Below are 27,786 nucleotides of genomic sequence, written 5' to 3'. Positions count from 1 at the left end.
ATGCCTGAAGATTAACTCTTTCAGGCAGTAAAATAAAAAAAACAGCCTGGTTATTAATGTGATATGCACTATACACACACCATATGTTTATCTCGTCATGTCATGTGTCACCTCAGGCACACTTCAAGAAGGTACAACCACCCACCTTACAGCCATTTGTTTGGTGACCAGGGCCAGATTTGTACTCCCATTCCGCCATGCCCCCCTCCAGGTGTTACACCTCCTGAAACATCTTTTCCATCACTTTTCTGGCCAGAATTAATGTTTTCATTTTTGAAAGTTTGCCCGCCCATTGAAGTCTATTGCGGTTCGCGAAGTTTGCGCAAACCCGAACTTTTGCGAAAGCTTGCATTCTAGGTTCGCGAACCTAGAATCGGAGGTTTGAGCCATCTCTACATAATAATAGCCACGCTGCCAATGCTGTTAAAGACTGGTTTATTCCAGCTCTCCAAGGCACCAGCACAGTACTTAAAGACACCCTTGAAAATTGCAGAGAATAGTCCTAGAGGGTTGCTACAGACCTTGGTCCCCAGGTAGGTAATTTCCTTGGGCTGCCAAATGAAATCCATAAAATAATTGACCGGGGTCACCATCTCAAGACTACATCCCCAGTTAACCACTTAAGGACTGCAGTCATAAAACCCCTTAAGGACCAGAGCCTTTTTTTCCATTCAGACCAATGCAGCTTTCACGGTTTATTGCTCGGTCATACAACCTACCACCTAACTGAATTTTACCTCCTTTTCTTGTCACTTAGAAAGTTATTCTGCTACATGTCTTTGATAAAAAAAAAAACCATTCAGTGTATATTTATTGGATTGGGTAAAAGTTATAGCGTTTACAACCTATGGTGCAAAAAGTGAATTTTCCCATTTTAAAGCATCTCTGCCTTTTCTAACCACCTGTCATGTTTCATGAGGTGCTAAAATTCCAGGATAGTATAAATACCCCCCAAATGACCCCATTTTGGAAAGAAGACATCTCAAAGTATTCACTGAGAGGCATGGTGAGTTCATAGAAGATTTTCTTTTTTGTCACAAGTTAGCGGAAAATGACACTTTGTGACAAAAAAAAAGGAAAAAAAAAGTTTCCATTTCTACTAACTTGCGACAAAAAAAAAAAATGAAATCTGCCACGGACTCACTATGCTCCTCTCTGAATACCTTGAAGTGTCTACTTTCCAAAATGGGGTCATTTGTGGGGTGTGTTTAATGTCCTGGCATTTTGGGGGTGCTAAATTGTAAGCACTCCTGTAAAGCCTAAAGGTGCTCATTGGACTTAGGGCCCCTTAGCGCAGTTAGGCGCAGTTGTGACAAAAAAAATAAAATCTTCTATGAACTCACCATACTCATAACGGAATACCTTGGGGTGTCTTCTTTCTAAAATGGGGTCACTTGTGGGGTTCCTATACTGCCCTGGGATTTTAGGGGCCCTAAACTGTGAGGAGTAGTCTTGAAACCAAATGTCGCAAAATGACCTGTGAAATCCTAAAGGTACTCATTGGACTTTGGGCCCCTTACCGCAGTTAGGGTGCAAAAAAGTGCCACACATGAGGTATCGCCGTACTCAGGAGAAGTAGTATAATTTGTTTTGCGGTGTATTTTTACACATACCCATGCTGGGTGGGAGAAATATATCTGTAAATGGACAATTGTGTGTAAAAAAAAATAAAACAATTGTGATTTACAGAGATCTTTCTCCCACCCAGCATGGGTATGTGTAAAAATACACCCCAAAACACATTATACTACTTCTCCTGAGTACGGTGATACCACGTGTGGCACTTTTTGGCACCCTAACTGCGCTAAGGGGCCCAAAGTCCAATGCGACATTTGGTTTCAAGGCTACTCCTCCAGGTTTAGGGCCCCTAAAATGCCAGGGCAGTATAGGAACCTCACAAGTGACCCCATTTTAGAAAGAAGACACCCCAAGGTATTCTGTTAGGAGTATGGTGAGTTCATAGAAGATTTTATTTTTTTGTCACAAGTTAGCGGAATTTGATTTTAATTGTTTTTTTTCACAAAGTGTCATTTTCCGCTAACTTGTGACAAAAAATAAAATCTTCTATGAACTCACCATACTCCTAACGGAATACCTTGGGATGTCTTCTTTCTAAAATGGGGTCACTTGTGGGGTTCCTATACTGCCCTTGCATTTTAGGGGCCCTAAACCGTGAGGAGTAGTCTTGAAACCAAATGTCGCAAAACGACCTGTGAAATCTTAAAGGTGCTCATTGGACTTTGGGCCCCTTAGTGCAGTTAGGGTGCAAAAAAGTGCCACACATGAGGTATCGCCGTACTCAGGAGAAGTAGTATAATTTGTTTTGCGGTGTATTTTTACACATACCCATGCTGAGTGGTAGAAATAGCTCTGTAAATGAGAATTTTTTGATTTTTTTACACATAATTGTCCACTTACAGAGCTATTTCTCCCACCCAGCATGGGTATGTGTAAAAAATACACCCCAAAACACATTATACTACTTCTCCTGAGTATGGCAATACCGCATGTGTGGCACTTTTTTAGCAGCCTAGTTGCGCAAAGGGGCCCAAAGTCCAATGAGCACCTTTAGGCTTTACAGGGGTGCTCACAATTTAGCACCCCCCCCCCCCCACATGCCAGGACCGTGAACAAACCCCACAAATGACCCCATTTTGGAAAGAAGACACCCCAAGGTATTCCATGAGGGGCATGGTGAGTTCATAGAAAATTTTATTTTTTGTCATAAGTGAGCGGAAAATGACATTTTGTGAAAAAAACATACAACAATTTCTGCAACTTGTGACAAAAAAATAAAATATTCTATGAACTCACAATGCACCTCACGGGAATACTTTGGGGTGTCCTCTTTCCAAAATGGCATCATTCGTGGGGGCTGTCCTGGCATTTTAGGGTCTCTGCAATCATTACATGTATGGCCAGTATTAGGAGTTTCTGCTATACTCCTTATATTGGGTATACGGGTAATGCACTCTGGGCTGAAAGGAAAAATTACAGTCAATCAATCAATCAATCAATGTGGATGAAAAAATATCTGCCAAAAAAATGTGGGAAAAAAAGAGGGGAAGGCATCTGCCAGGACATAGGAGCTGCCACCCAAAAACGTCCACCCACTCAGCTCGTATGCCCTGGCAAAGCCGATTTATCCATTCACACCGATCGATGTGGATGAACAAATCATTGCCAGAGTTCTTTTTTGATACAAAGTGCTTGCCAAAGCATAGGAGCTCCAACACCACCCCTCAGCTCATATGCCTCGGCAAACGTATCTTTTTTACTGTGGAGGAGAAATCTCGTCCTACAGCGCTGCATGTACCGACTTGTGTGTAATCTGACAGACACACAATGCTTCTGTCAGGATGCACCATCAGTGCTGCAGCTGGTTGGTCGGTCGGTCGGCAAGCAGCAAAGCAATAACTTCATTAACATCAACTTTTATAAACTTTAATGAACATTTTTAACCCAAACATTAACATTGGGAACCAAACATTAACTTTTTTGCTTACCTGGTTTTTTTTTTTTTTTTTCTCTTACCTTTTTGAGGACAAACCTCTCGTCCCCCATGGGACAATGTGCAAATTGCAAATCGCACAGAGATGTGGCGAAGTACATTATGCACTTTGTCCCAAGTGAAAGGAGAGGTTTCTGGCAGCACTGTGTATTAGGGTCTCTGGAAACCTGATGTCTGGGTTCACACTGCATATTGGCGTATCCGGTGGGTCGCGCGCACCGCATCGCCCCAAACAGACCTTCAGGGAATACCGCTAGAGAAGCATTCGACAGTAATCGCATTCAGCCTAGTAAGTAACTGCGTCGCCGTAGACTAACATGACTTCCAGGCCGACCCAAATTGCCGCAGAAGCCATGCAGTAACGTAGGCATGCACTAGCGTTAAGTCAAGCACTTCCGGCGTAGGGGGGGACCGCAAAGTGTGACTTTCGCTAGGCAATTTTCTCTAACGCATCACGCCAGTGTGAAATAGCACAGAGACCCTTGTGTGCCTACTGCTATGTCTGGAGTTCCCTACTCTCTAAAAGTGTATCTGCTCATGATACCTCTGAAAACACTCCCCTAGGCATAGGCCAGGCTGGTCAGGACACATGGGACAGTAAACAGAGGTGTCACGCCTTGTTCCAGCCCTGCTGCAGACACGACAACGTTTTCTTGGGGTGCGTTGATTTGGGGCACTCGGAATGGGAAAGGCATAGTGCCTTTCATGCAGCCGGCTAACTGCATTTTGGGGTTGGGCCACGGCACCTCCTGGATACAGGAGTTCCATAACGATGTCTTCCTGGAATTTAAGGAACGCTCCAGTTCTCCCAGCCTTACTGTGGAGAACAAAGCTGTTGTAAATACCCAATTGAATTAGATAAACAGACACTTTTTTATACCAGCGTCTGGTTTTGCGGGAAACTAAATAGGGCCCTAACATCTGGTCATTGAAGTCCACCCCTCCCATGTAAGCATTATAGTCATGGACGGCGAGGGGTTTTTCAGTGACCTCAGTTGCCCGTTGAATTTGGACTGTCGTGTCTGTGTGAATGGTGGACAGAAGGTAAACGTCCCTCTTGTCCTTCCATTTCACCGCGAGCAGGTCATCTGTACACAAGGCAGCCCTCTCCCCCCGTGCAAGCCGGGTACTAATGAGCCGTTGGGGGAAGCCCCGGCGACTAGGCCGCACGGTGCCACAGCAGCGGATCCCTTCTATCTTTAAATGCTGATAGAGGGCCACACTTGTGTAGAAGTTGTCCACATAAAGATGGTACCCCTCCTGGAACAAAGGTGACACCAAGTCCCACACAATCTTGCCACTGCTCCCCAGGTAGTTAGGGCATCCGACCGGCTCCAATTTTGAGTCTTTTCCCTCATAGACCCTAAAACCATAAGTATAGCCTGTGGCCCTTTCACAGAGCTTATACAGTTTCACCCCATACCGGGCGCGCTTGCTTGGGATGTACTGTTTGATGCCAAGGCGCCCGGTAAAATGTATGAGGGACTCGTCTACACAGATGTGCTGTTCAGGGGTATAAGCATCTGCAAATTTTGATGACATGTGGTCTATGACAGGCCGAATTTTGTGGAGCCGGTCATAAGCATGGTGGTCACTTCGATGACAGGTTGTGTTGTCATTGAAGTGCAGGAAGCGCAGGATCATCTCAAATCGTGTCCTGGACATGACAGCAGAGAACATGGGCAGGTGATATATTGGGCGCGTAGACCAATAAGACTGCAATACATTCAATTTAACTAGACCCATGTTAAGGAGAAGGCCCAAAAAAGTTTTAAGTTCGGAAACTTGGAGTGGTTTCCACCGGTAAGCCTGGGCATAGTACTTATCCGGGTTGTCGGTGATGTATTGTGTGGCATAACGGTTGGTCTCGCTCAGCCACAATTAAGTCGTAGAGATCATCGGTGAAGAACAGATGAAAAAAGTCTAGGGCCGTTCCTAGATTATCTGTCTCCACCTGGACTCCAGACTGGGCGGTGAAAGGGGGCAGTACGGGTGCGGCGGAACCAGGGGATTGCCAATTGGGATTTGCCAGCACCTCTGGGAGTCTATGGGTACTACGGGCCCGTTTTCTTGGTGGCTGCGACTCGGGTCTTAATGCACGTGCCACCGAACCAGTTTCAACTTCCCTTCTGGTGCTCACCGCTTCACCAGGGTCTACGGAAGTACTGGTGCTAGGTCCAGGAGATGCTGCGCTGCTGGTGTATGCCTCATCATGAAACCTCAGACCAGCGCTTGCACCACTCTGCTGCCCTTGAGGCAGATCCTGCGCCACCTGCAGTCCAGTGACATGGTGTGTGGTACGCCTGGCTCTAGCCGGGACCTCAACCTCATTATCGCTATCGGTCAGCGAGCCACTGCTGTCCACAGGTTCGTACTCTGACCCAGAAGATTCATCGGATGAGACCTCCCAATCGTCCTCATCCGACTGGGCTATGTACCTGAGAACCTCATCATCGGAATACCCCTTTCTTGCCATGGTGGGCTGCTAAATTTAGGGGGTATTCCTCTGAGACTACCCAGGAAAAAGAGCACCTACCTAGCAAAAGGGAGTACTTGCGGAGCAGAAAGCTGTGGTCACTGAGTTTTGAAAAAAAAAATCAAAACTGATCTTTACAGTGCCACAGCTATTGTACAGTGTTTTTTGCAGTGATCAGAAAAAAAAATTCTGTCACTGCGGTGGGGCGGGCTGAACGCAAGTGCAGGCGAACGATCAGGCCTGATCGGCAAACACTGCGTTTTTAGTGGATCCTAGTGACCCCAATATAGATCTGTGTGCGATCAGTAATGATCACTTACAGATACTATATAGTACCAATGCTGATTAGCGACAGTGATGACGCTAATCAGCGACTAATTAGTGACTGTGGTGCGGTGGGCTGAGCGATAACTGACACTAACACAGGGGCCTAGCTAACTGGCCTAACTGTTAACACTAGTGATACTAAAAACACTGTTTTTAGATCACTAGGATAGTGACCGGGGGGGGGGGGGGGGGGGGGTGATCAGGGGGCAAACAGACAGCAATGGGGGCAATCAGAAACAATCAGAGTGCAATCAAGGCAATTACAACACAATTAGAGCCAATAAGAGTGATTAGAGGGCAATCACAGCCAATCAGCGCAATCAAAGCCAATCACGGGGCAATCGAAAACCAATCACGGGACAATCGAAGCCAATCACGGGACAATTGAAGCCAATCACAGGACAATCGAAGCCAATCACGGGACAATCGAGCCAATCACGGGACAATCGAAGCCAATCACAGCACAATCGAAGCCAATCACAGGACAATCAAAAAACCAATTGAGGGACAATCAAAAACCAATCACGGGGCAATCAAAAAACAATCACGGGACAATCTAAGTCAGTCACAGGGCAATTGGGACAATTGGAGCCAATCAAAGCACAATCAAGCGTTACAGACAGGAGATTACATGCACACAATGGCAGGGGGTGATCTAGGGCAGGGTGGAGTGATCAGAGGGAGATCTAAGACCAGGGGGGAGGGTGATCAGGAGCCCGCGGTGACAGGTGGTGACGGGGTGATTGATAGGTGATCGGTAGGTAATTACAGGGGAGAATATACGCAAGCAATGCACTGGCGGGGGGGTCTGTGAGCGATCTGAGGGTTCCGGTGGGTGATTGGGTGCCCGCAAGGGGCAGATTAGGGTCTAATCTGATGGGTAGCAGTGACAGAGGGTGACGGGGTGACTGATAGTTGATCAGAAGGTAATTACAGGGTCGAATATATGCAAGCAATGCACTGGCAAGTTGATCAGAGGGGATCTCAGGGCAATCTGAGGGGGTGGGCGGGTGATTGGGTGCCCAAAAGGGGCAGATTAGGGACTGATCTGATGGGTAGCAGTGACAGGTAGTGACAGGGGGTGATTGATGGGTGATCAGTAGGTGTTTAGAGGAGAGAAGAGATGTAAACAATGCACTTGGTAGGTGTTATGAGGGTGGGCCTGGGCGATCTGAGCGTGTGGGTGGGTGATCAGATGCCCGCAAGGGGCAGGTTAGGGTCTAATCTGATGGGTGGCAGTGACAGGTGATGACAGGGGGTGATCGATGGGTGATTGACAGGTGATTGACAGGTGATTACAGGGGAGAATAGCTGTATACAGTACACGGGGGGGGGGGGGGGGTCTGGGGAGGATCTGAGGGTGTGGGGGGGTGATCAGGCGCCCCCAGGGGGCAGTTTAGGACCTTATCTAAAAGATAGCGTTGACAGTTAGTGACAGGGGGTGATTGATAGGTGATTAGGGTGGTGATTCGGTGCAAACAGTGCTGTCAGGGGGTGGGCAGGGGGGGGTCTGATGGGTGCTGTGGGCGATCAGTGTGCAGGGGGGGCAGGATCAGTGTGTGTGTGGTGTCACTTACAGTGCTGCCTTCCTCTCTGGTGGTCGATCGAGCGCTGTGACCACCGGGGAGGAGGCAGCGTGTATAACACGCTTTGTTTACCTAACAAAGCGTATTATACACTTTCTATAGGCTGGTTTAAAACGCTGCAACCCGCCGGCACTGCTGATTGGCCGGCGGGTTGATGTCACATGTGGGCGGAGCCTAATGCCGGCGATGCGCGCGCAGTCTGCGCACGCGATCGCCCGCAATCCCCTCCCCCAGGACCCGACGCCATTCTGCGTTACGTGGTCCTGGGGCTGCCACTTTGCCGCCGCCAATATGAAGTAGGCGGTCGGCAAGTGGGTAAAGAGGAACTTTTGCAAAAATCTTAAAGTTTAAAACTCATACAAATAAGAAGTACATTTCTTCCTGAGTAAAATGAGCCATAGATTACTTTTCTCCTATGTTCCTGTCACTTACAATAAGAAGTAGAAATCTGTCATTACCGACAGATTTTGGACTAGCCCATCTTCTCATAGGGGGTTCTCAGGGTTTTCTTTCTTTTTAAAAGCACTTAGTGAATGGCAGTTGCTCTGTTCAACTGCCAAAATAGTGTACAGTGAGCAGGGAGGCTGGCCAGCATCTTTGTATAAATCTTTTTCAGGGAATGTCTTTATAAAGAATAAAGGCCATACTGAGAATTCCCTATGGAGAGAGGGACTAGCCCGAAACCTGTCGGTAATGTCAGATTTCTAGTACCTACTGTGAATGAGAGCAACATAGGAGAAAAGTAATTTATGGCTTATTTTACTCTGGGAGAAATGTACTTCTTATTTGTATGTGTTTTACATTTTAAGATTTTTGCGACAGTTCCTCTTTAAAGAGAACCCGAGGTGGGAATTACTTATGCTATTGGGGCACACTAAGACCAGCCTCTGTTGCCCCATGGTGTGCCTCCATGTCCCCCCTGCATGCCGCTATACCCCCCGCAGTGCTGGCGACACGCAGCGCGTCGCCAGCACAATGTTTACCTAAGCGCTGTCAGTCAGCGCCGCTCCCCTGCCTCCTCCGCATCGGTGCTACCCGCCCGTGTCACTTCCTTCCTATCAGCGGGAGGGAAGGGACACAGGCGGGTAGCGCTGATGCGTAGGAGGTGGGGGAGCGGCGCTGACTGACAGCGCTTAGGTAAACATTGTGCTGGCGACATGCTGCGTGTCGCCAGCACTGCGGGGGTATACAACAGAGGCTGGTCTTAGTGTGCACAACCAGCTTCTGTGCCCCAATAGCATAAGTAATTCCCACCTCGGGTTCTCTTTAAGGACCTGGGTCTTCTTTACATGCAGCCTGTAGTTAGTGCATAAGGAGAAACTGTCAAGGATCGGTACAATCTCCTTCAGAGAATTAACCAGGTCCATCGGGGTTAAAATAAGGTCGTCTGCATAAGCTTGCAATTTAATCTCTAATCCTCCACAAAATAATCCTCCAAAAATAACTGACTGAGCCACTTGGCTTACTTATGGCTCTTTTTGTGATTTTGCCTCAATATTTGCCTGATGAAGCTGGAAGTGGAAGCTAGTCCTGAGGAACGTGTTGTATTCCATGAGAGTTGCTTTTTGGAACATTAAATCAGAATTAATTTTGCCAAGTACAATGGGGGTTGTACCGGAATTGATTTTGGCACAATCTATAATTATTTATCTCATTCTAAAGTGTTTTCCTTGAAAAGGGGTAATTTCATATCTTCCTCTTCTTTTTACTCTGTTTTTAAATATTTTATTTTATTTTATTTTCATGCCTTTGATGGCTACATTATGGTTGTGTGCAAAGAGGTCCACAGAGGCTGCAGTTATCCTATACACCACAAGATGGCATGGTCACTTCTGCCAGGTGGAACGCACAGGAAGTACGAAAATTAAACCAAAGATAGGAAGTGTTGGTAACACACCGGAAACAGAAGCTGCAGAGTCGGAGAGGAGACGTTGTTGGAAGAGGTAATTGACCTGGTATAGACTTGTCCTCCCTGTGTTCCCAGCATTGCCATTATTTCTGTACAGCCCAAATGTTCCCATTATTTAAAGAGACTCTATAACAAAAAAAAATCCCATGGGGGGTACTCACCTCGGGTGGGGGAAGCCTTATGCCCCCATCCCTGTAGCTGCAGGCAGTCCAGCGCTGGCTCCCCCGAAGCGTCCCGCAATCCTCCCCCGACAAGCCTGATAAGTGCTGATTTATTTACCTTTCCGGGATCCAGCCCAGGCGCAGTAGCAGCTCTTCCTTTCGGATAAGGTGGAAATAGCTGAACCCGATTGTATCCGCTCTACTGCGCAGGCGCAAGAGGACTCGTGCAGTAGAGCGGATCGATCAGGTTCGGCTATTTCCGCCTTAACCCAGAGGGAGATCTGCTAGTACGCCTGCGATGGATCTCGGGAGGTAAATATTTACATCGTCGCACTTCGGGGGGCTGCAGCCGGACAACGGAGGGACAGAGAAGAACGGCGGAAGCCTTGTTAGGATCCAGAGACTTCCCCCTCACGAGGTACGTACCCATCAGGGGACTTTTTCTTCATTACAGGTTTTCTTTACGAAGGGCAAAAAAAATCAGATCCTGGAAACTATAGACCTGTAAGCGTAACGTCAGTTGTGTGCAAACTACTTGAGGGGTTACTAAGAGATACTATACAAGACTTCATAGTAGAAAATAATCTTATTTCTCAGCATCAGCATGGGTTTACTAAGGACAGGTCCTGTTTGACTAACATGCTCAGCTTTTATGATGTAATGAATGCTAATGTGGATATTGTGAATGCTGTAGATGTGATATACTTGAACTTTGCAAAGGCCTTCGACACTGTTCCCCACAAAAGTCTGGTGCAAAAGTTGAGGATGCAAGGACTGGGGAAGAGTCTGTGCATGGATAGGGAACTGGCTAATGGACAGAAAATAAAACAGAGTTGTGGCCAATGGATCTTATTCAAAATGTCTGTTAGCAGTGGGGTCCCACAGGGGTCAGTACTGGGTCCAATGCTCTTCAATTTATTTATGAATGACCTATAGTAGATGCAGTTGAAAGCAATGTTACTATTTTTGTAGATACAAAATTAAAGATTCTGGAAGTCACCAGGAAGATGATAGAGCTGCTGATAGGAGAGGTGAGCAGTGCTGAGAATTATGGGACATTATCCAGTAACAGCAAGAGATATGCCTTGGAGGTGACTGTATCATTGTGTGTGTGTAAGGTTTCTGGATGTCTTTCTTCATGCAGGAGTGGCAGTATATAGAAGGACACAAGGACCTCTACAAGGACACCATGATGGAGAATCAGCCTCCGATCACATCACCAGGTAAGAGGAGACTTTCATGTCTTCTAAATAAGAGAGCAGTACGGAAAGTCCACCTAGATCCCCTCCCCATCATCTGATAAACATACAGAGGTAATGTACTCAGTCGGTGTGTGTATCCTACAGATGTATCCAGTAACGGTAACCGACCAGAGAGATGTACAGGTCTTATTTATTCCCAGGATTGTGCACAAGAAGATCCCACTATACTCCACCATTATCAGGTAGGTGAGGCTGAGGATCCCCAGAGACGCCAAACTACATGACATTGAGGTTGATTCACTATTAATAATGTGCCGACACAGTGCGAGTAAACTCCTCTTAGGTGCGTTATTAAATTTGTGCAACTTAATGAAACCTCAGGGCATGCTACATGCGCTAGTGGCAGCGTAGCGTGCGTTACTTAGCAACGGCCGATCATTTCACTTGCCACGTGATAGTGATGTGTTGCTACCGCGATACTTCAGTAGCATGGTGGCTACTATGGAGGTGATACATCACTACCGCACGGCAAGTGGAAGGATCGTTCCTTCCTAAGTAACCCACGCTACGCTGCCACTAGCACCAATAGCTTGCCCTAAGGTTTCATTAAGTTGCGCTAATTTATTAGCATGCGTAAGAGGAGTTTACTTGCATTGTGTCAGCAATTTACTTCTGCGTATGGTGTTATCTGAGTTCACATTTTTCATTATCTCTCACTTTGTGCACTTAGGGTGGAGAACTTGTACATGAAAGTGCTGTGGTTAAAGAGGAAAAAGAAGAGACATATGTGAGGAGTGATCAGCGGTCTATGGAGGAGGGTGACATGATGGGGATAATTAAAGAGGAAGAAGAGGAGACATATGTGAGGAGTGATCAGCAGTCTACAGAGGAGGGTGACACGAGGAAGGAAATTAAAGAGGAAGAAGAGACATATGTGAGGAATGATCAGCAGTCCATGGAGGAGAGTAACATGATGAGGACAAGTAAAGAGGAAGAAGAGGTGTGTCTTAGGGGTGACCAGCAGTCTATGGAGAAGGATGACATGATGAGGACATTTAAAGAGGAAGAAGAGGAGACATATGTGAGGAGTGATCAGCAGTCTATGGAGGAGGGGGACATGATGAGGACAAGTAAAGAGGAGGACACTGTTACAGTGGACAGAACAGGTGAGTAATCAGCAGTAAATATAGAATAATGTGTATCTGTATTGCTCTTATGACTGTCACTGCTCACAGACTGGCCATATTAGGGGTTATGCTATGTGCTCATGTTAGATTTTTGCCATCTATAGTTATCATTCATGATAGTTTTTGGTGACAGTTTGCTAACAATAGCAGTACAGACACCCTGGGGAAGAGAAAGGTCTGTTTATTCTCACACTACGCTGCCCTCTTTTCCTCTGAGACTTTAACAGTGGCCTTTTGCTAGTGTCAGCAGTGCTTACTACCTTAATAAAGTGTTACATTTCTGCTAATTTAGTTCCAGTGCTGATGCCCTTATGTCATCGTTCAGTGTCAGGTGTTTTTTAATCTCTTTTTATGGCGGCTCATGGACTCAGCTTAAAATGGCTCATTCCTGGCCAGGAGTGCTTCTATAATACAGCATTTATAATTGCTCTGCTATCCAGCCACTGGGGTGGAGGAGGAAGCGGTAAGGCTCGGATCTCACTGAGCCTGCAGCTGCCAAATGGACATGTCAGCAGATCCTGTGCTACGCATGTTCTGACTAGTGATGGCCGGCAGTTCACATCGGTGGACAATTCACGGCAAACATTTGCCTTTCACTTTTACTGCAAACTTTACTTGAGGTTCACGATCACATGGAGCCATATTTTGACCCTTTACTCTCAAGTCAGGTGGAACAGGACAGCCAATTAAGCATTTTTGTTATACAGCCCACACTCCCCATAAAAGACACAAACCTGGCAACCATTTTAGAGACAGGCTGGGGTCAGTGTAGGGAGAGCTGTGCTGCTGATTGAGGGACAGAGCGATTGCTTGCTGACACTGCTCTGTGTTATTCAGTGCTGTGTAGCTGCTTCCATAGGTGTTCTGCCCCTTGCAGTTCACCAGCTAGGGACTCCAAAAGTCCTTTAGATGACTGATCCCGCTGTTATTTTTGTTGTTGTTTGTGGTGTGGTGTGTAGCTTATATACACCACCTGTTTTAGTATAGTGTAGTGTGTGGCTGCGTCACTGTTACAGCCCGTCACTGTGCTAATATAAAGTGATTGAGTGGTCGTGTTGTATTGTAGAAATGTTGTGTCACCTGAGATTGTCACACAAAGTGTTTCACATCACTGGTGATTTTGTAGTGCAGTGTTAGGCCCATTGAACAAAGTGGAGGAAAAGTCTGGCACTGTCACTTTTAATGATCGGAAGAAACAAGCAGTGTGGTGAATGCACAGCAAAGGCATGAATGACTACAATGAGCAATCATGAGAAGTACTTATCCCATCCGGGCGATTCTGTGAGCAGGGGGTGTGTCAAGGGGTGGGACTTGAGCCGGAGGACCGGAAGTTGTCTCTGAGGGAGATGCACTTAACAGCTGCCCCCAGCACCACTAATTGTGCAAGTTTTTGGCCTGGGAAGAAGCTAGGCATCACCCTGCGAAATGGCGTTAGGCTGTCACCAACTGGTGCCACCTGTCTACACCCCCTCAGCACACAGAACCACCCGGATGGGATAAGTCCTGCTCATCATTGCTCATGATTGCTTGTTCCTTCAGATAATTAAAATAATAATAGTTATTATTATCGATTTATATAGCGCCAGCATCTTCCGCAGCGCTGTACAATAGCATACAGGGTATAACAATACAAAGCATACAATACAAACAGTTGATACAAGACAAGAGGGTATAACAGCTAAAACCGTGAACAAATTAACAACATATTTTACACAGAGGTTGGAGGTATGTACACCCATTACATAGCATTGTGAGACGAAAGGGAAGAGAGCCCTGGCCAAAAGGCCTTACAGTCTAAACATTTAAGGTATAGGACAGCAGGTAAAGGGAAGCTGTGTATGGGGTGGTATAAATGGTGGTTAGTGGGCGGTGTCCTAGATAGGACAGTATGCTTGCCTGAAGAGGTGAGTTTTCAGATTGCGCCTAAAAATAGTAAGTGTGGGTGAGTGGCGGATGTTTTGAGGGAGAGTGTTCCATAGGAGGGGAGAGGATCGGGCGAAGTCTTGTAAGCGGGAGTGGGAAGTCGTGATCAGGGAAGAAGACAGAAGGATATCGTTAGCAGAGCGGAGATTGCGTGTAGGATGGTGTCTGGAAATAAGTTGATTAAGATAGGAAGGAGCTATGTTGTGGAGAGCTTTGTAGGCGAGAGTAAGGATTTTATATTGTATCCTTTGTGTAACTGGCAGCCAGTGAAGGGACTGACAGAGGGGGCTTTGGCTGGAGAAACGTGAGGAGAGGTGGATGAGTCGTGCAGCAGAGTTCATAATGGAGTGTAGCGGGGCTAAACGGTTGTCAGGGAGACCGCAGAGCAGAGAGTTGCAATATTCTAGTCGGGAAATGATCAGGGCATGCACAAGAAGTTTGGTAGTGTCCTGTGTTAGAAAAGGGCAGATGCCGGAGATGTTTTTTAGGTGGATGCAACAATAGGAGGAGAGTTTGTCAATGTGTGGTTTGAATGAGAGACTTGAGTCCAAAATTACACCTAGACAGCGTGCCTGGGGGACAGGAAGTGCCATCAACAGAAATAGAGATGTCTGGCAAGGGCATTGATTTGTGAGGTGGGAAGATTACTATTTCAGTCTTGTCCATATTGAGTTTTAGAAAACGGGAGGACATGAAGGAGGCGATGGCATTGAGACAGTCTGGGACACGAGCTGTTAAGGTGTCCAAGTCAGGTGCTGAAATGTAGATCTGGGTATCGTCAGCGTATAGGTGATATTGGAAACCATAGGAGCTGATGAGCTGACCAAGACAATATGTGTAGATGGAGAAAAGAAGTGGTCCAAGGACTGAGCCTTGGGGAACTCCAACAGTGAGGGGACGTGGAGAGGAGGTGGTGCCGGAGTAGGCAACTCTGAAGGTCCTATCTGAGAGGTAGGAGGAAAGCCAGGAGAGAGCAAGACCCTGGATGCCCATGGATGAGAGGATTTGGAGAAGTAGGGGGTGGTCCAAAGTGTCAAAAGCGGAAGAGAGGTCTAGGAGGATAAGAATATAGTAGAGGCCTTTAGATTTAGCAGTCGCCGGGTCATTGGTTACTTTTAAAGTTCTGGATATCCCTCTTTAAAGCGGAATGTAACCCTGCATTTCAACTTTGCTCTAAAACATTATTTACAGTATATTATATGCAACCAGCATTTTCTTTTTACTAGACCAGCATTGGAAGGGTTACACAGGGCTTTAAAGTTCCTGGAGATTTCTGCAGACGCATCCAAAGCTGAAATAGATACATTTTGTTTACATAAATGTATCTAAGTGTTGAATGTGACTCATCTCTCTGACTGAGAAGGAGCTTGGAGGACAGCCAGAGAGTGTGTAACATTTATCAATAGATACATATAACTAAATAGAATGCAACAATCTGAACTTCTGCATATCTCTCCACGGAACTTTAAACCTCTGTGTTTAACCCTTCCAATGCTGGTCTAGTTTAGAGCAAAGTTGAAATGCAGGGTTATATTCTGCTTTAATAAAGCCTAAAAAGATGCTAAAAAGGCAATGGCACAGTAAAGATCATTCTCACTTTTAAATTAATCTGACTTATAAATCCTCTTGCTCCCAGCTCCTAACTCGTACGCAGAGCCGCAAAAGAGAAGTAGCAATGAATGCTGGGCGGCTTTTTTTCCTTTGCTGTTCCCTGTTCCTCCCCTTCATTTAATATTCCTCCCCTTACGCAGTGGTGCAGCCTGATTGGCTGCTTCCTCTGGCCCTGAAGTTTTCCCAACTCCCACCTCTGTTCCTCTCTGATCGGCAATACAGACGTCCGCATACATTTATTGTAGCTGCCTGCCTGAGTGAGGGGCTCTGCAGAGTGGGGTAAAGATGGCAAGCGGCACGCTCCAGACCCCTGCTGCTGGTGGCAAGGCTGTGTGTAGTGCACGGAGAGGTGGACTTCAAATAGCGGCAGTGTGGCTCATCTGCCGCGGCTCCCTCCTCCAGCATTGTGTCTGTGAAGCCGAAGCTGCCAGAAACTACGCGATTCCTGGATTGCTGATGACAGAAGCCTCACATACACTATGCTGGAATGAGAGAGTCCCTGCAGATGAGCCCGCACTGCTCGGCAATTAAGGGGAAAAAAAAACATAGGGCGGCCAGAAACCTTCAGCGCTCTCCTCATCTTCTCCTCCTAAGGCGGCACACCGTGTCCAGCTCCACTGCATTCTGTCCGGGAGGATCTGTCACTGGGCAGAGGCTCTGACAGTTCCAGGAGCAGAGGTGATGTGCGGGAGGAGGGGAGGGGGGGACTCTGGGCTCACATTCCTCATGGATAGTGAAGGGGGACTCTGATTTCAGTAGGAGGAGGGGGAGGAATACCAGCTGCAGCAGCTTTCTTTATCTGCTGCTAGTTTCCTAACTGAAGACTGGCTGGCAGCATATATCAGCTTAGCTTACTACAGTAACTACTAGGATTGGTAGTGCAGCACTAATAATGGGTGACTGTGAGCAAGTGTGGTTTAGCACTTCATGCAAACAGACTGGCTACTTCACTCAACTACTGAGCAGCAGGTGGGAGTGTCTGAGGGCTTGGAAGAGGGAGTGCTAATGCATATTAAGTCAAAAGGAGGAGGGCAAACCGTAAGGGAGGAAATTACATCACAATTGGCTTCACACACAGTCATCCTAAAATGGAACCTCTCAGGAATAGAAATCTTTTTATTTACTATATATAATTCACTGCAAAGCAAAACATGGACAGTGCAATGCATATGTTGTGTAAGTACAGCAAGTATTTATCTACTTGTATATGTGGGGTTTTTTTTGGAGACACTATGCGTAACAGCTCCTCTTTAAGTAGGGAAGTTTCGGTTGAGTGGTTGGGACGGAATCCAGATTGGAGGTCGTCAAACAGAGAATTGGCAGTGAGGTGACGGACTAAGTCAGTGTAGACGTGGCGCTCAAGTAGTTTAGAAGAGAAGGGGAGGCGAGAAATGGGTCTGTAGTTGGGCAGGGAAGAGGGGTCAAAAGAAGGTTTTTTCAGTACAGGTGTTATAAGGGCTTGTTTGAAGGAGGCTAGAACTATGCCTCTGGTGAGAGAAAGGTTGAAGAGGGTGGTTAAGGCAGGTGAGATGGTAGAGGATAAGTGAGTAATGAGGTGAGAGGGCATGGGGTCAAGGGGGCATGTAGTGGGAAGTGATTTAGAGATGAGAGAGGAGACAGTAAGTTCAGTTAGTGGTGAGAAGGTTGTCAGGGAGGATGTAAGGTGTAGTGTATGTAGGGAAGGAGGAGGCTGCTGGTTAATTTTTTTACGGATGTTGGTGATTTTATCACTAAAGAAGGAGACAAAGTCCTCGTCTGAGATGCAGGGAGTGGGAGGGGGAGGTGGGGGCCGGAGGAGGGAGTTGAATGTAGCAAAGAGTAGTTTAGGGTTGTGGGAGTGTAAGGAGATTAGTGAGGAGAAGTATGAATGTTTAACTGCTGTGAGGGCCTGTCTGAGTGTGTGCAAAGCCTCTTTGAAACTTTGAAAATGTTCAGGCAAGTTATTTTTACGCCAGCGCCGTTCAGCTATCCGGGAGAGGCGTTTCAGTAGTTTGATCCCCTCGCTAAGCCAGGGTTGTCGAAGGGCCCGGCTGGAGGAGGGAGCCACAGAGTCAATGGCTGAAGTTAAGGTGATGTTATAATGATCAGCTGCTAGGGTCAGGGTCAGTAAAAGAGAATAGAGGATGTAGAGGAGAGGTTGATAGTGTTTAAAAGTGACAACAGTACCAGACTTTTCCTCTGCTTTGTTCATTTGGACTGTTCTCTGTTGTCTTGAGTGCGTTGCCAAGATTCTGTAGCATACGTTATGCAGAATTGTGACACTTGATTAACCAATATGCCCATTATCCGAGTGCCTACCAGTTCTCTTGTTTACACCCAGTGTTAGGCCCACACTGCACAAGCAGCATGTTTTGTGACCACTGTGTACTTTAACCTCCCTGGCGTTTTGATTATGCGGAGCCGTAAGGCTGTGCATGGTTTTTGAAGCTAATTTTTTTTTCTCATGTAGCTAGCCTATCGCTAACTACATGATACCCCCTCCCTGCGCTTTCCCACCCACCCCTCCGATCGCCACCGGTGCGCTTGCCCATAAGGAAATCCTGTTCTGAACGGGATTTCCTTTAGGGCATCCCCCGTCGCCATGGCGATGAACTGAATGACGTCATCGACGTAGTGACGTCATAGGGAGTCCCGATCCACCCCTCAGCGCTGACTGGCCAGGCTGCGCACGGGGTCTGTGGGGGGGGGGGGCCTCTTTTGCGTCGGGTAGCGGCGGATCGGCGGCGAGCGCAGAAAACGTGCAGCTAGCAAAGTGCTAACTGCGTGTTTGAAAATAAAAATATTCAAATCTGCCCAGCAGGGCCTGAGCGGTGACCTTCGGCGTCTCTGGACGAGCTCAGCTCATCCAGAACGCTAGGGAGGTTAAAGTGTACCAGAGATGAAGCAACCTGCTTTAATTAATACTATATACTAGTAGGGACATGAGAACAGACACTTACCCTGCTGCCTGTTTCATTCTGATCTGTCCTGTCAGCTTGTAATCCCCCCCCCCCCCCCCTGAAAAACCACTAACTGAGCTCTCAGTCAGCTGCTTTATCAGGAAGCTTTGTCAGGGAATTTGGGATAACCAACCCATATAGCAACATATACAAACAAGGTTCAGAAAGTGAACCAGAATTCCCAATGCAAGTCACAATAGACTAAATGAAATATGGGAGGACTGGCCGCTGCTTCATTAATCATAAATACTTAATTACATCAAACTTGCATAATTTAAAAACAAGGCATGGTCACATGATCCCATATGTCAAGGTATAGACATCATATAATAGATGGGTAACACTCAATACTCATTACATAGGACTCCTGTTATTCAGATTTATAGTCACCATGAACTAAAAGGCTAAATATCATAGCAGCATAATTGGATATAAAAAATCTTGTATGAAGTTTGCAATCTCCCTTAGAAAACAACAATCTGTAGTGTAACAGTGAAGCATATAAATCACAATGCAGTAATGGTTATATAAAGTTATTCTAGAACAATTGTAAGGAGTTTGATATGGAGGCTGCCATGTGTATTTCTTTTTAAGCAATACCAGTTGCCTGGCAGCCCTGCTGGTCTGTTTGGCTGCAGTAGTGCCTGAATCACACCTGAAACAAGCATGCAGCTAATCTTGTCAGATCCGACAATAATGTCAGAAACACCTGACCTGCTGCATGCTTGCTCAGGGTCTATGGCTAAACATATTAGAGGCAGAGGGTCAGTAGAATAGCCAGGCAACTGGTATTGTTTAAAGGATACCCGAAGTGACATGTGACATGATGAGATAGACATGTGTATGTACAGTGCCTAGCACACCATTAACTATGCTGTGTTCCTTTTTTTCTTTCTCTGCCTGAAAGAGTTAAATATCAGGTAGGTAAGTGGCTGACTCAGCCCTGACTCAGACAGGAAGTGAATACAGCGTGACCCTCACTGATAAGAAATTCCCCTTTTTGTCTCTTTTTTGCTCTCAGAAGCCATTTTCTGCTAGGAAAGTGTTTTATAGTTGGATTTCTTATCAGCGAGGGTCACACTGTAGTCACTTCCTGTCTGAGTCAGGACTGAGTCAGCCACTTACATACCTGATATTTAACTCTTTCAGGCAGAAAAAGTAAAAAGAAACACAGCATAGTTATTTGTGTGCTAGGCACTGTACATACACATGTCTGTCTCATTATGTCACATGTCACTTCAGATATCCTTTAAAAGGAAATAAATGGCAGCCTCTGTATCACTCTCAGCACAGTTGTCATTGATGCCATTAAGTAAAAATCAGTATCTCACAGTGCTTGTGTAGGAGGAATAACACGTTTACCACACACCATAGAAAAAAGAAAGATGGAATAGATGAATACTATAAGAGCACACGTCTACTCACACAACACCTACTCATAAGGTGCAGAATTCATGAATAGACGTGCCAGATAAGAAAGAAGCACTCAGTGATGTAAGATTTGGATATATACACAAAATCCTTACTGTGATAAATAGCAGCCAGTAAGGATTTTGTGTATATACTGTATATCCAGATCTACGGTCTGTGGTAAGGAGATTGGACTTTGACCAGGGGGGTAACATGTCCAAGAATGCACCAGGTGGGGTCTAAATTACTTTTCATTTTGGTGACTGAAGTAATAAAGTCGCAAATGTGTTACATTATGCAAGTTTGATGTAATAAAGTGTTTCTGATTAGTGAAGCAGCGGTCAGTCATCCCATATTCCATTTAGTCTATTGTGACTTGCGTTGGGAATTCTGGTTCACTTGTGAACCTTGTTTGTATGTGTGGCATAGGTAGCCATGACAACAATGGAGAGTTACAGCACATGTTACATCACATCCGCTGTGACTGTCCTCCTGTTACTCCAGATTGGCCAGCAAGCTCATGGTGAAGCAGAACTCCTAGGAGTGTGTAAGGGGCTAAAGAGGATCAAAAAGCCCTCTTAGTAGAATGCTATGCAAAGCAGAAATCTGCCTTCTTAACACAGAAGGTATTTGTGATTATTCAGTCTAGAGTGAGTATATGAGGTGTCCCACAATGCACCCCTGCTGAATATGCAAATCGTCCCTTTGTTGTCCCTGAAAGCTAAAACAAGCTAACGCATCATTGCATTCCAGCAGTTCTGGAGGGGTGTTTGGCTTTTAGGGGCAACAAAGGGACACTTTGCATATTCAGCAGTGGTGCATTGTGGGAGGCATCAAATTCTCCCTCCAACCTTAATAATCATAAATACCTTATGTTTTGAGAAGACAGATTTACGTTGCAGCTCAGATGTGACCAGCCTGAGAGCTTCTTATGGCAGAACCTGTGTGACATGATTACACAAAAGAGAATGTGGTTTCCTTTAAAGGGGGTATAAAGCCTGACATTCACACAGGAGGCATTTAAGGGGGTTTTCATGCAGACATGGAGAATAAGTGTGTGTGTGTGTGTGTGGGGGGGGGGGGGGGGTAGAGGAGGCACTGAAAGGGGGCACACAGGAGAGGCAGGGGAGGCCATGTAAGAGGAAGAGGAAGGTGGAGGTTTCCCAAGTTTTGCAAGGGGGGTCCAGTGATTTCTAGCCCCACCCTTTCCCCGCCCCCACTGATCTCCTGTCCAATAGGAGCTGCAGTGTGCAACAGTTTGGTTCCTCATTGGACAGAATGCTGGGAGGAGAGATATGACTATACTGTATATATAGGAATATATATGGATGTATTTATTTCCAGCTACAGAAGTATTAGGGGTTTTGGATCTCCATGGCATAAATGGATAATTCCTCTACCTCGCAGCTCCTATAAGTTAGTGTTGTGTAATATCACAATATCTTTATTTGCACTAATGGGAACAAGAGACAGGAGGCTACAGTGGTAATAAGGATGTGTAAGTGACACCACATTGCTCTACAAACGTAACACAGATATCTTGCTATAAGTACATATAGGTCTGTTGTCACAAGAGTAACACATTGCTTCCATTGTCTCATTACTGCCTTTTAGTTTATGGCCTATGCTTTATGTGCAGGGAGGTCATTGAGATCCTAATAACTCTCAAAATCGGCATCCTCCCGAAATGTATATATTTGTTTTATCCAACTGCCTCCTTCATAGGAAATCACTCAGATCAATGAATACCCACTTTATTTGGGGTTCAGGCCATCCTAGACTTAACATGCTCTTTTGATGAGACGTAAGGGTGGGGGAGGTCTGACTTCAGTCTGCACCACAAGGCAACACTGCTAGCCAGGATAATAGACTGAATGTATTTGGATGAGACTGTCTGGGGATCCTATTTTGAGGAGTCTCTCCCCTCCTGTTCCCTTTGGGCCTTGCTGTGGATAGGGGATGACCTCGTCCTCTTATCCTATTACATCCCTTACCTAGCGAGACAAGTCCTATCCGTTTGGAATACAATTAAATCTAAACACAAACTCCCCTCATACCCTAGTCTGCTTTCACTCATGTTTGGTAATCCTGCTTTCATGCCGGCTATTAAATGCAACTCTTTTCTTTCGCTTATCGGGAGTACCTGGCCACAAATCCAACATATTAGGTCAGACTCCCCACCTGGTCTCTCTATTTCTGACACTGGTTTTTCGTTGGGTACTGAGTGGCTGGTTTGAAAGCAATTTATGACCTTTCGGAAGTCTTTAGGAGACAGGAGTACTCTGGCTCGTGCTTTCACTCATTATAAAACTCTTTGCTCAGAGCAATCCAAACCTACCCACCTGGTCTCTGTCTGCTGCGGGCTGCTGAGGGAAGTGGGACTGGAGGAACCCCACACTTTTTTGTTCACAAAGGGAGAAAATGTTAGGGAAGTCCTTCTCTGCTGAGCAGTGGTCCAAGGCTTTTACACTTGCCCATGCATTTTCAACCACTACAAGATTGCAAGAAAGGAATCACAAATGACTTTCTAACTGGTATACAGTAGGTTCCCGCTCTCTCTTCATAACAGAGGTCAGGAACCTTTTTGGCTGAGAGAGCCATAAACGCCACATATTTTAAAATGTAATTCCGTGAGAGCCATACAATATGATTCAAACTGGGACAGTAGGGCTCACATCCCTGTTGCCATGGTGATGTGTATACAGTTGATCCGCTGGACAGCGGAAGTGTCAGACACGTCTTCAGCTTCTCTTGGGTTTCAGCAACATCAGCAATTTCCCCGAGAGCCAGACAGAATACTGACTAACAGCTTGTACAATTAGCTAGCTGACTTGGGGGTTGATTCATTTTGTAGGACGAGATCCCCGCTCTATGGCCCAAGTGATAGGCAGCCTATTGGGCCAATCAAAGTGTGGGGATCTCGTTTTACAAAGTCACTGGAACCGACAGGCTGAAACAATTGGAGCAGCCGTTCGTTTTGGGGTAGTGCAAAATGTTACTTTTGCTGCCACACTAAGCTGAGCTGCTTGAGCAATGTAGCTTAGTGAATCAACCCCTACTGATTTGTCTGTGAGCCAGATGCAGCCATCAAAAGAGCCACATCTGGCCCCTGAGCCATAGGTTCCCTACCCCTGCTTAATAAGATGGTTCCCTCCACATCAGATTACCTCCACATCAGATTTATGCTGGTGCTGCCATTCAGATGCGGGATCTCAAATACATCTTTGGTGGTCTTGCTCCTTAGTCACAAAGTTTGGAACAGCATCTTCAATATTTATAATGACATTTGTGGTCTCTTTTCCCCTCCTCCAGGCCTGAATTGGCACTTCTTTCTATAATTCCTGGGCGGTTATCGTTCCTGAAGAAGGGCCTCCTTCAGTATTTCCTTTCTGCAGCTCAAATCATGATTGCTAGAGGTTGGAAATGCTCCCGCCCCCCCCCATCTGTGGTCTCATGGGCCGAGGCTTTGCATGATATTATGTATATAGAGGACCTGGTCTCCTCTGATTTAGGCACCGAGGAATCCTTTACATCCACCTGCTCCGTTTGGATTGACTATAGGATTTCAGATTCATTTAGAAGGATGTTCCTACCTTGCCCTACCTGGCTTACCCTCCATTATATGTTTTCCACCCATTAAGGGACCTTATTTGATGGATATGGTACCTCTTGGCCACTGTTTTTATGATTTGTGCTTTTTGCTTTGGTTTAATACTATCGATTGAACTACATGCGTTATCCTGTGATGTGTGTTGTTTCAGATTGCCATTCAGTTACTTTTTGAGGATGCTCAAATGTTTTGTTCTGTCCTGTTCTGATCTTTGTTTTTTCTCTAGCCTCTGCTTCATTTGCCACCTTTTACTTCCTATTGTTCCTCTCTCTTTCTCTGCCTAGATGGGGGGGTCTGGAGATGGCTCCAGTCCCCATACACTCCCATCTTTCTTTTATTTTATTCTTCATTACTATTTAGTCTTCTCCCACAAAGCAGGTGATTTCAGCACACTGAGCTCACCTCCGACCACCAAAATCACACGTCCCATAGCAGTAATTTGGGGCTCCGGGGCTGCTGGACCCCAAATTACATCAACTTAGAGGGGAATCGTATTTAACCTCCATTATGATCGCAGCTAGGAGAATGTTAGATGGCGAAACCGCCGTCTATTTGCAATTTACAGCACTGCGATCTAATGCAGCTCTGTACTGGGGAGAGCCGTGTCACTCAGGTGTCCCCTCTGGAGGCATAAGAGTGATTGGCTGATGCCTATGACAGCTGATCGCTGTCTTTGGCTAGCGAGGATAGCAAAAAATAAACAATAAGAGCCCACCAACAGAAAGCTCTGTTGGTGGGCAGAAAAGGAGGGAGGGGAATAATTTGTGTGCTGAGTTGTACGGCCCTGCAGCGAGCCCTTAAAGCTGCAGTGGCCTAAACTGTAAAAAATAAACTGGTCACGGGGGGGGGGGGGGGGTGTAAGCCTGAGTATGTACAGTGCCTAGCACACCAATAACTATGCTGTGTTTTTTTTTCTTTCTCTGCCTGAAAGAGTTAAACATCAGGTATACAATTAACCGTTTCTGTCCGGGTCGGGACTATAGCATAACCCTCACAGATAAGTAATTACAGCCATAAAACACGTTCCTGTCAGTAAAGGCTTCTGAGATCAGGAAAAAGATAAAAAATGGTTAATAGTTCATAGATTTTAGCTTTTTAGGAGAAGTAGGACAGATACAATTGTTTTTCTCATCAGTTTATTTTCACCTCAGATGTCCTTTAACGCCGCCGGGGAGTTTTGGGGCAGCAGGGAGAGCCGTCATTCAGCTCGCCCGGCACCCAACTCACCGGCGACGCAACCACACATACGCTCCTCCTACTTTTCTTTTTCTCTTTGCTTTCTGAGGTACACCGTACACCGTACAGTCTGCTAGTTGTAACTGATGCATTATGTTCTATCATCTTTGCCTGCATTGTAAAGCATGCTGTATGGGCACTATGTGTCATGCTCTTTTTCCCTGATTGCATACTTTGTATATGTCGTTATTACCTTTCTAATAATACATAGATTCAATAAGAGATTCTAATAACTCTGTATTTGTATGCACATATAATGCAAATTGTATGCAGCTAATCACATTTGTCAGTAAAAACTTTTGATTATCCAAATTCCAAGATGCATAACATTTGCATGCAAAGCAAAGTTATTGTCATGTGATTGGCCGCCTGTAATGAGCACAACCTTCTGCAGTTCCCTGTCAGGCTGATATCTAGAGATGGTCAGTGACATGCCAATAACTCTGAGATGGGGAAAATTGTATGCTAATTATTTGCAAGGTTATGTAGATGTGGCATCCGGCCCATTTCCAATCTGCATTATCTTTGCATCAGCTTGGAATTATCAGCAGCTCACTGACTATCCCTAATGATAATTGTTCCTCCCCTCAGAATTCTCTAACAGGAAATGATGTTTCTCTATTTGCAGGGCGGAGTCCTGGCATCAGGAACCTCTCAGAGACTCGTCTCTCTGTATCCACAGACTGTACAACGGATGATGATGTCACTGGACAAAAGTCTCCTGCAGATATCCTGGTTACCCCAAATATTCCACCAGACTCCCCTCATTTGTCTAACCCTGAGGGGCCACATAATCAAAACAGCTCTACCCCTGCTGGTGGATCTTATTCCTGTTCCATATGTGGGAAATGTTATGTAAGGAAATCATATCTTGTCAAACATGAGAGATCTCACACTGGTGCAAAGCCCTATTCATGTGCTGAGTGTGGGAAATGTTTTGGAAAGAAATCAGACCTTATCATTCATGAGAGATCTCACACTGGAGAGAAGCCTTATTCATGTGTTGAGTGTGGAAAATGTTTTGGGCATAAAGCAAACCTTGTCATACATGAGAGATCTCACACTGGTGAGAAGCCCTATTCATGTGCTGAGTGTGGGAAATGTTTTGGGCAGAAAGGACACCTTTTAATGCATGAGAGATCTCACACTGGTGTGAAACCCTATTCATGTGCTGAGTGTGGGAAATGTTTTGGAGAGAAAGGAAATCTTGTCAAACATGAGAGATTGCACACTGGAGAGAAGCCCTATTCATGTGCTGAGTGTGGGAAATGTTTTGGGCAGAAAGGACACCTTTTAATACATGAGAGATCTCACACTGGTGAGAAACCCTATTCATGTGCTGAGTGTGGGAAATGTTTTGGAGAGAAAGGAAGCCTTGTCATACATGAGAGATCTCACACTGGTGAGAAGCCGTATTTATGTGTCGAGTGTGGGAAATGTTTTGGACATAAAGGAAGCCTTGTATTACATGAGAGCACTCACAGTGGTAAGAAGCCCTATTCCTGTGCTGCGTGTGGGAAATGTTTTAGGAATAAATCAGACCTTATCATTCATGAGAGTTCTCACACTGGTGAGAAGCCTTATTCATGTGCTGAGTGTGGGAAATGTTTTGGACAGAAATCACATCTTGTGGAACATGAGAGATCTCACACTGGTGAAAAGCCCTATTCATGTGCTGAGTGTGGGAAATGTTTTGGGTGGAAAGGACACCTTTTAATACATGAGAGATCCCACACAGGTGAGAAGCCATTTTCATGTGCTGAGTGTGGGAAATATTTTGGATATAAAGCAAACCTTGTCAGACATGAGAAATCTCACACTGGTGAGAAGCCATATTCATGTTCTGAGTGTGGGAAATGTTTTGGGCAGAAAGGAAGCCTTGTCTTGCATGAGAGATCTCACACTGGTGAGAAGCCCTATTCATGTGCTGAGTGTGGGAAATGTTTTGCAGAAAAAGCAAAACTTGTCATACATGAGAGATCTCACACTGGTGAGAATCCTTATTCATGTAATGAATGTGGGAAATGTTTTGTTCAGAAGTCAGGCCTTGTCAGACATGAGAGATCTCACACTGGTGAGAAACCCTATGCATGTGCTGAGTGTGGGAAATGTTTTGGAGAGAAAGGAAGCCTTGTCATACATGAGAGATCACACACTGGTGAGAAGCCCTATTCATGTGCTGAGTGTGGGAAATGTTTTGAGCAGAAATCACTGCTTGTGAGACATTTGTGTTGAGTGTTGGGAAATGTTTTGGCCATAAGTGTACTTTTCCAATGTTTCTTTTACTTCTTGCAAAGCGCACATGGCAGCATTCTTACACTGAATCCAGTGGATTGTTGCTGCTCTTTGACTGTCCATATCAGGGGTCCCCAAATATTTTGGGTCAAGGGCCGGGTCAACATACTTCAGACTGCTGGGGGGGGGGGGGCACAGTATATATAAGATGATGTAGAAGTCTTTGCTGGCCAGACAGTGAAACATACCCAGGTGACAACCTGCAGTCCAATTGGACAGCAGTGTCACCTGATGTGGAATTTGATTGGAAACCAGCGAAATTACTGCTTTCTGGCTTCCATTTGGATGGTTGGTGCCAGCACTGCTATTCCATATGCAGATCACCAATATTTAAAGGTGTAGCTGACCGCATCTACAAGTAATACATTTTCTGTGTGTGGGGGGGAACAAAAAGCCTCAGGGG

The 27,786-nt window shown here is 45.7% G+C and overlaps 1 protein-coding gene across 7 annotated transcripts in view; it reads left to right on the top strand.

The window, feature by feature from the left end:
* Positions 1–27,488, top strand: part of LOC137535296 (zinc finger protein 585A-like) — a 97,718-nt gene extending 70,230 nt beyond the window's left edge. For 4 of the 7 annotated variants that reach the window (XM_068257124.1, XM_068257123.1, XM_068257122.1 and 1 more), the window contains 2 exons: positions 11,903–12,338; positions 25,717–27,488. In XM_068257124.1, the coding sequence (XP_068113225.1) occupies positions 11,903–12,338; positions 25,717–27,323 (2,043 nt within the window). In that variant the 3' untranslated portion in view covers positions 27,324–27,488. Of the gene's footprint in view, positions 1–9,807; positions 9,844–10,942; positions 11,002–11,114; positions 11,194–11,316; positions 11,415–11,902; positions 12,339–25,716 lie in introns of those variants that run through there. The other 3 variants (XM_068257125.1, XM_068257126.1, XM_068257127.1) reach the window with 3 other exon arrangements.
* Positions 27,489–27,786: the final 298 nt, after the last annotated feature.

The sequence above is a fragment of the Hyperolius riggenbachi genome, chromosome 10 (genome assembly GCF_040937935.1).
Source record: "Hyperolius riggenbachi isolate aHypRig1 chromosome 10, aHypRig1.pri, whole genome shotgun sequence".
Classification (NCBI taxonomy): domain Eukaryota; kingdom Metazoa; phylum Chordata; class Amphibia; order Anura; family Hyperoliidae; genus Hyperolius; species Hyperolius riggenbachi.
This window is presented reverse-complemented; position numbering and strand designations above follow the sequence as displayed.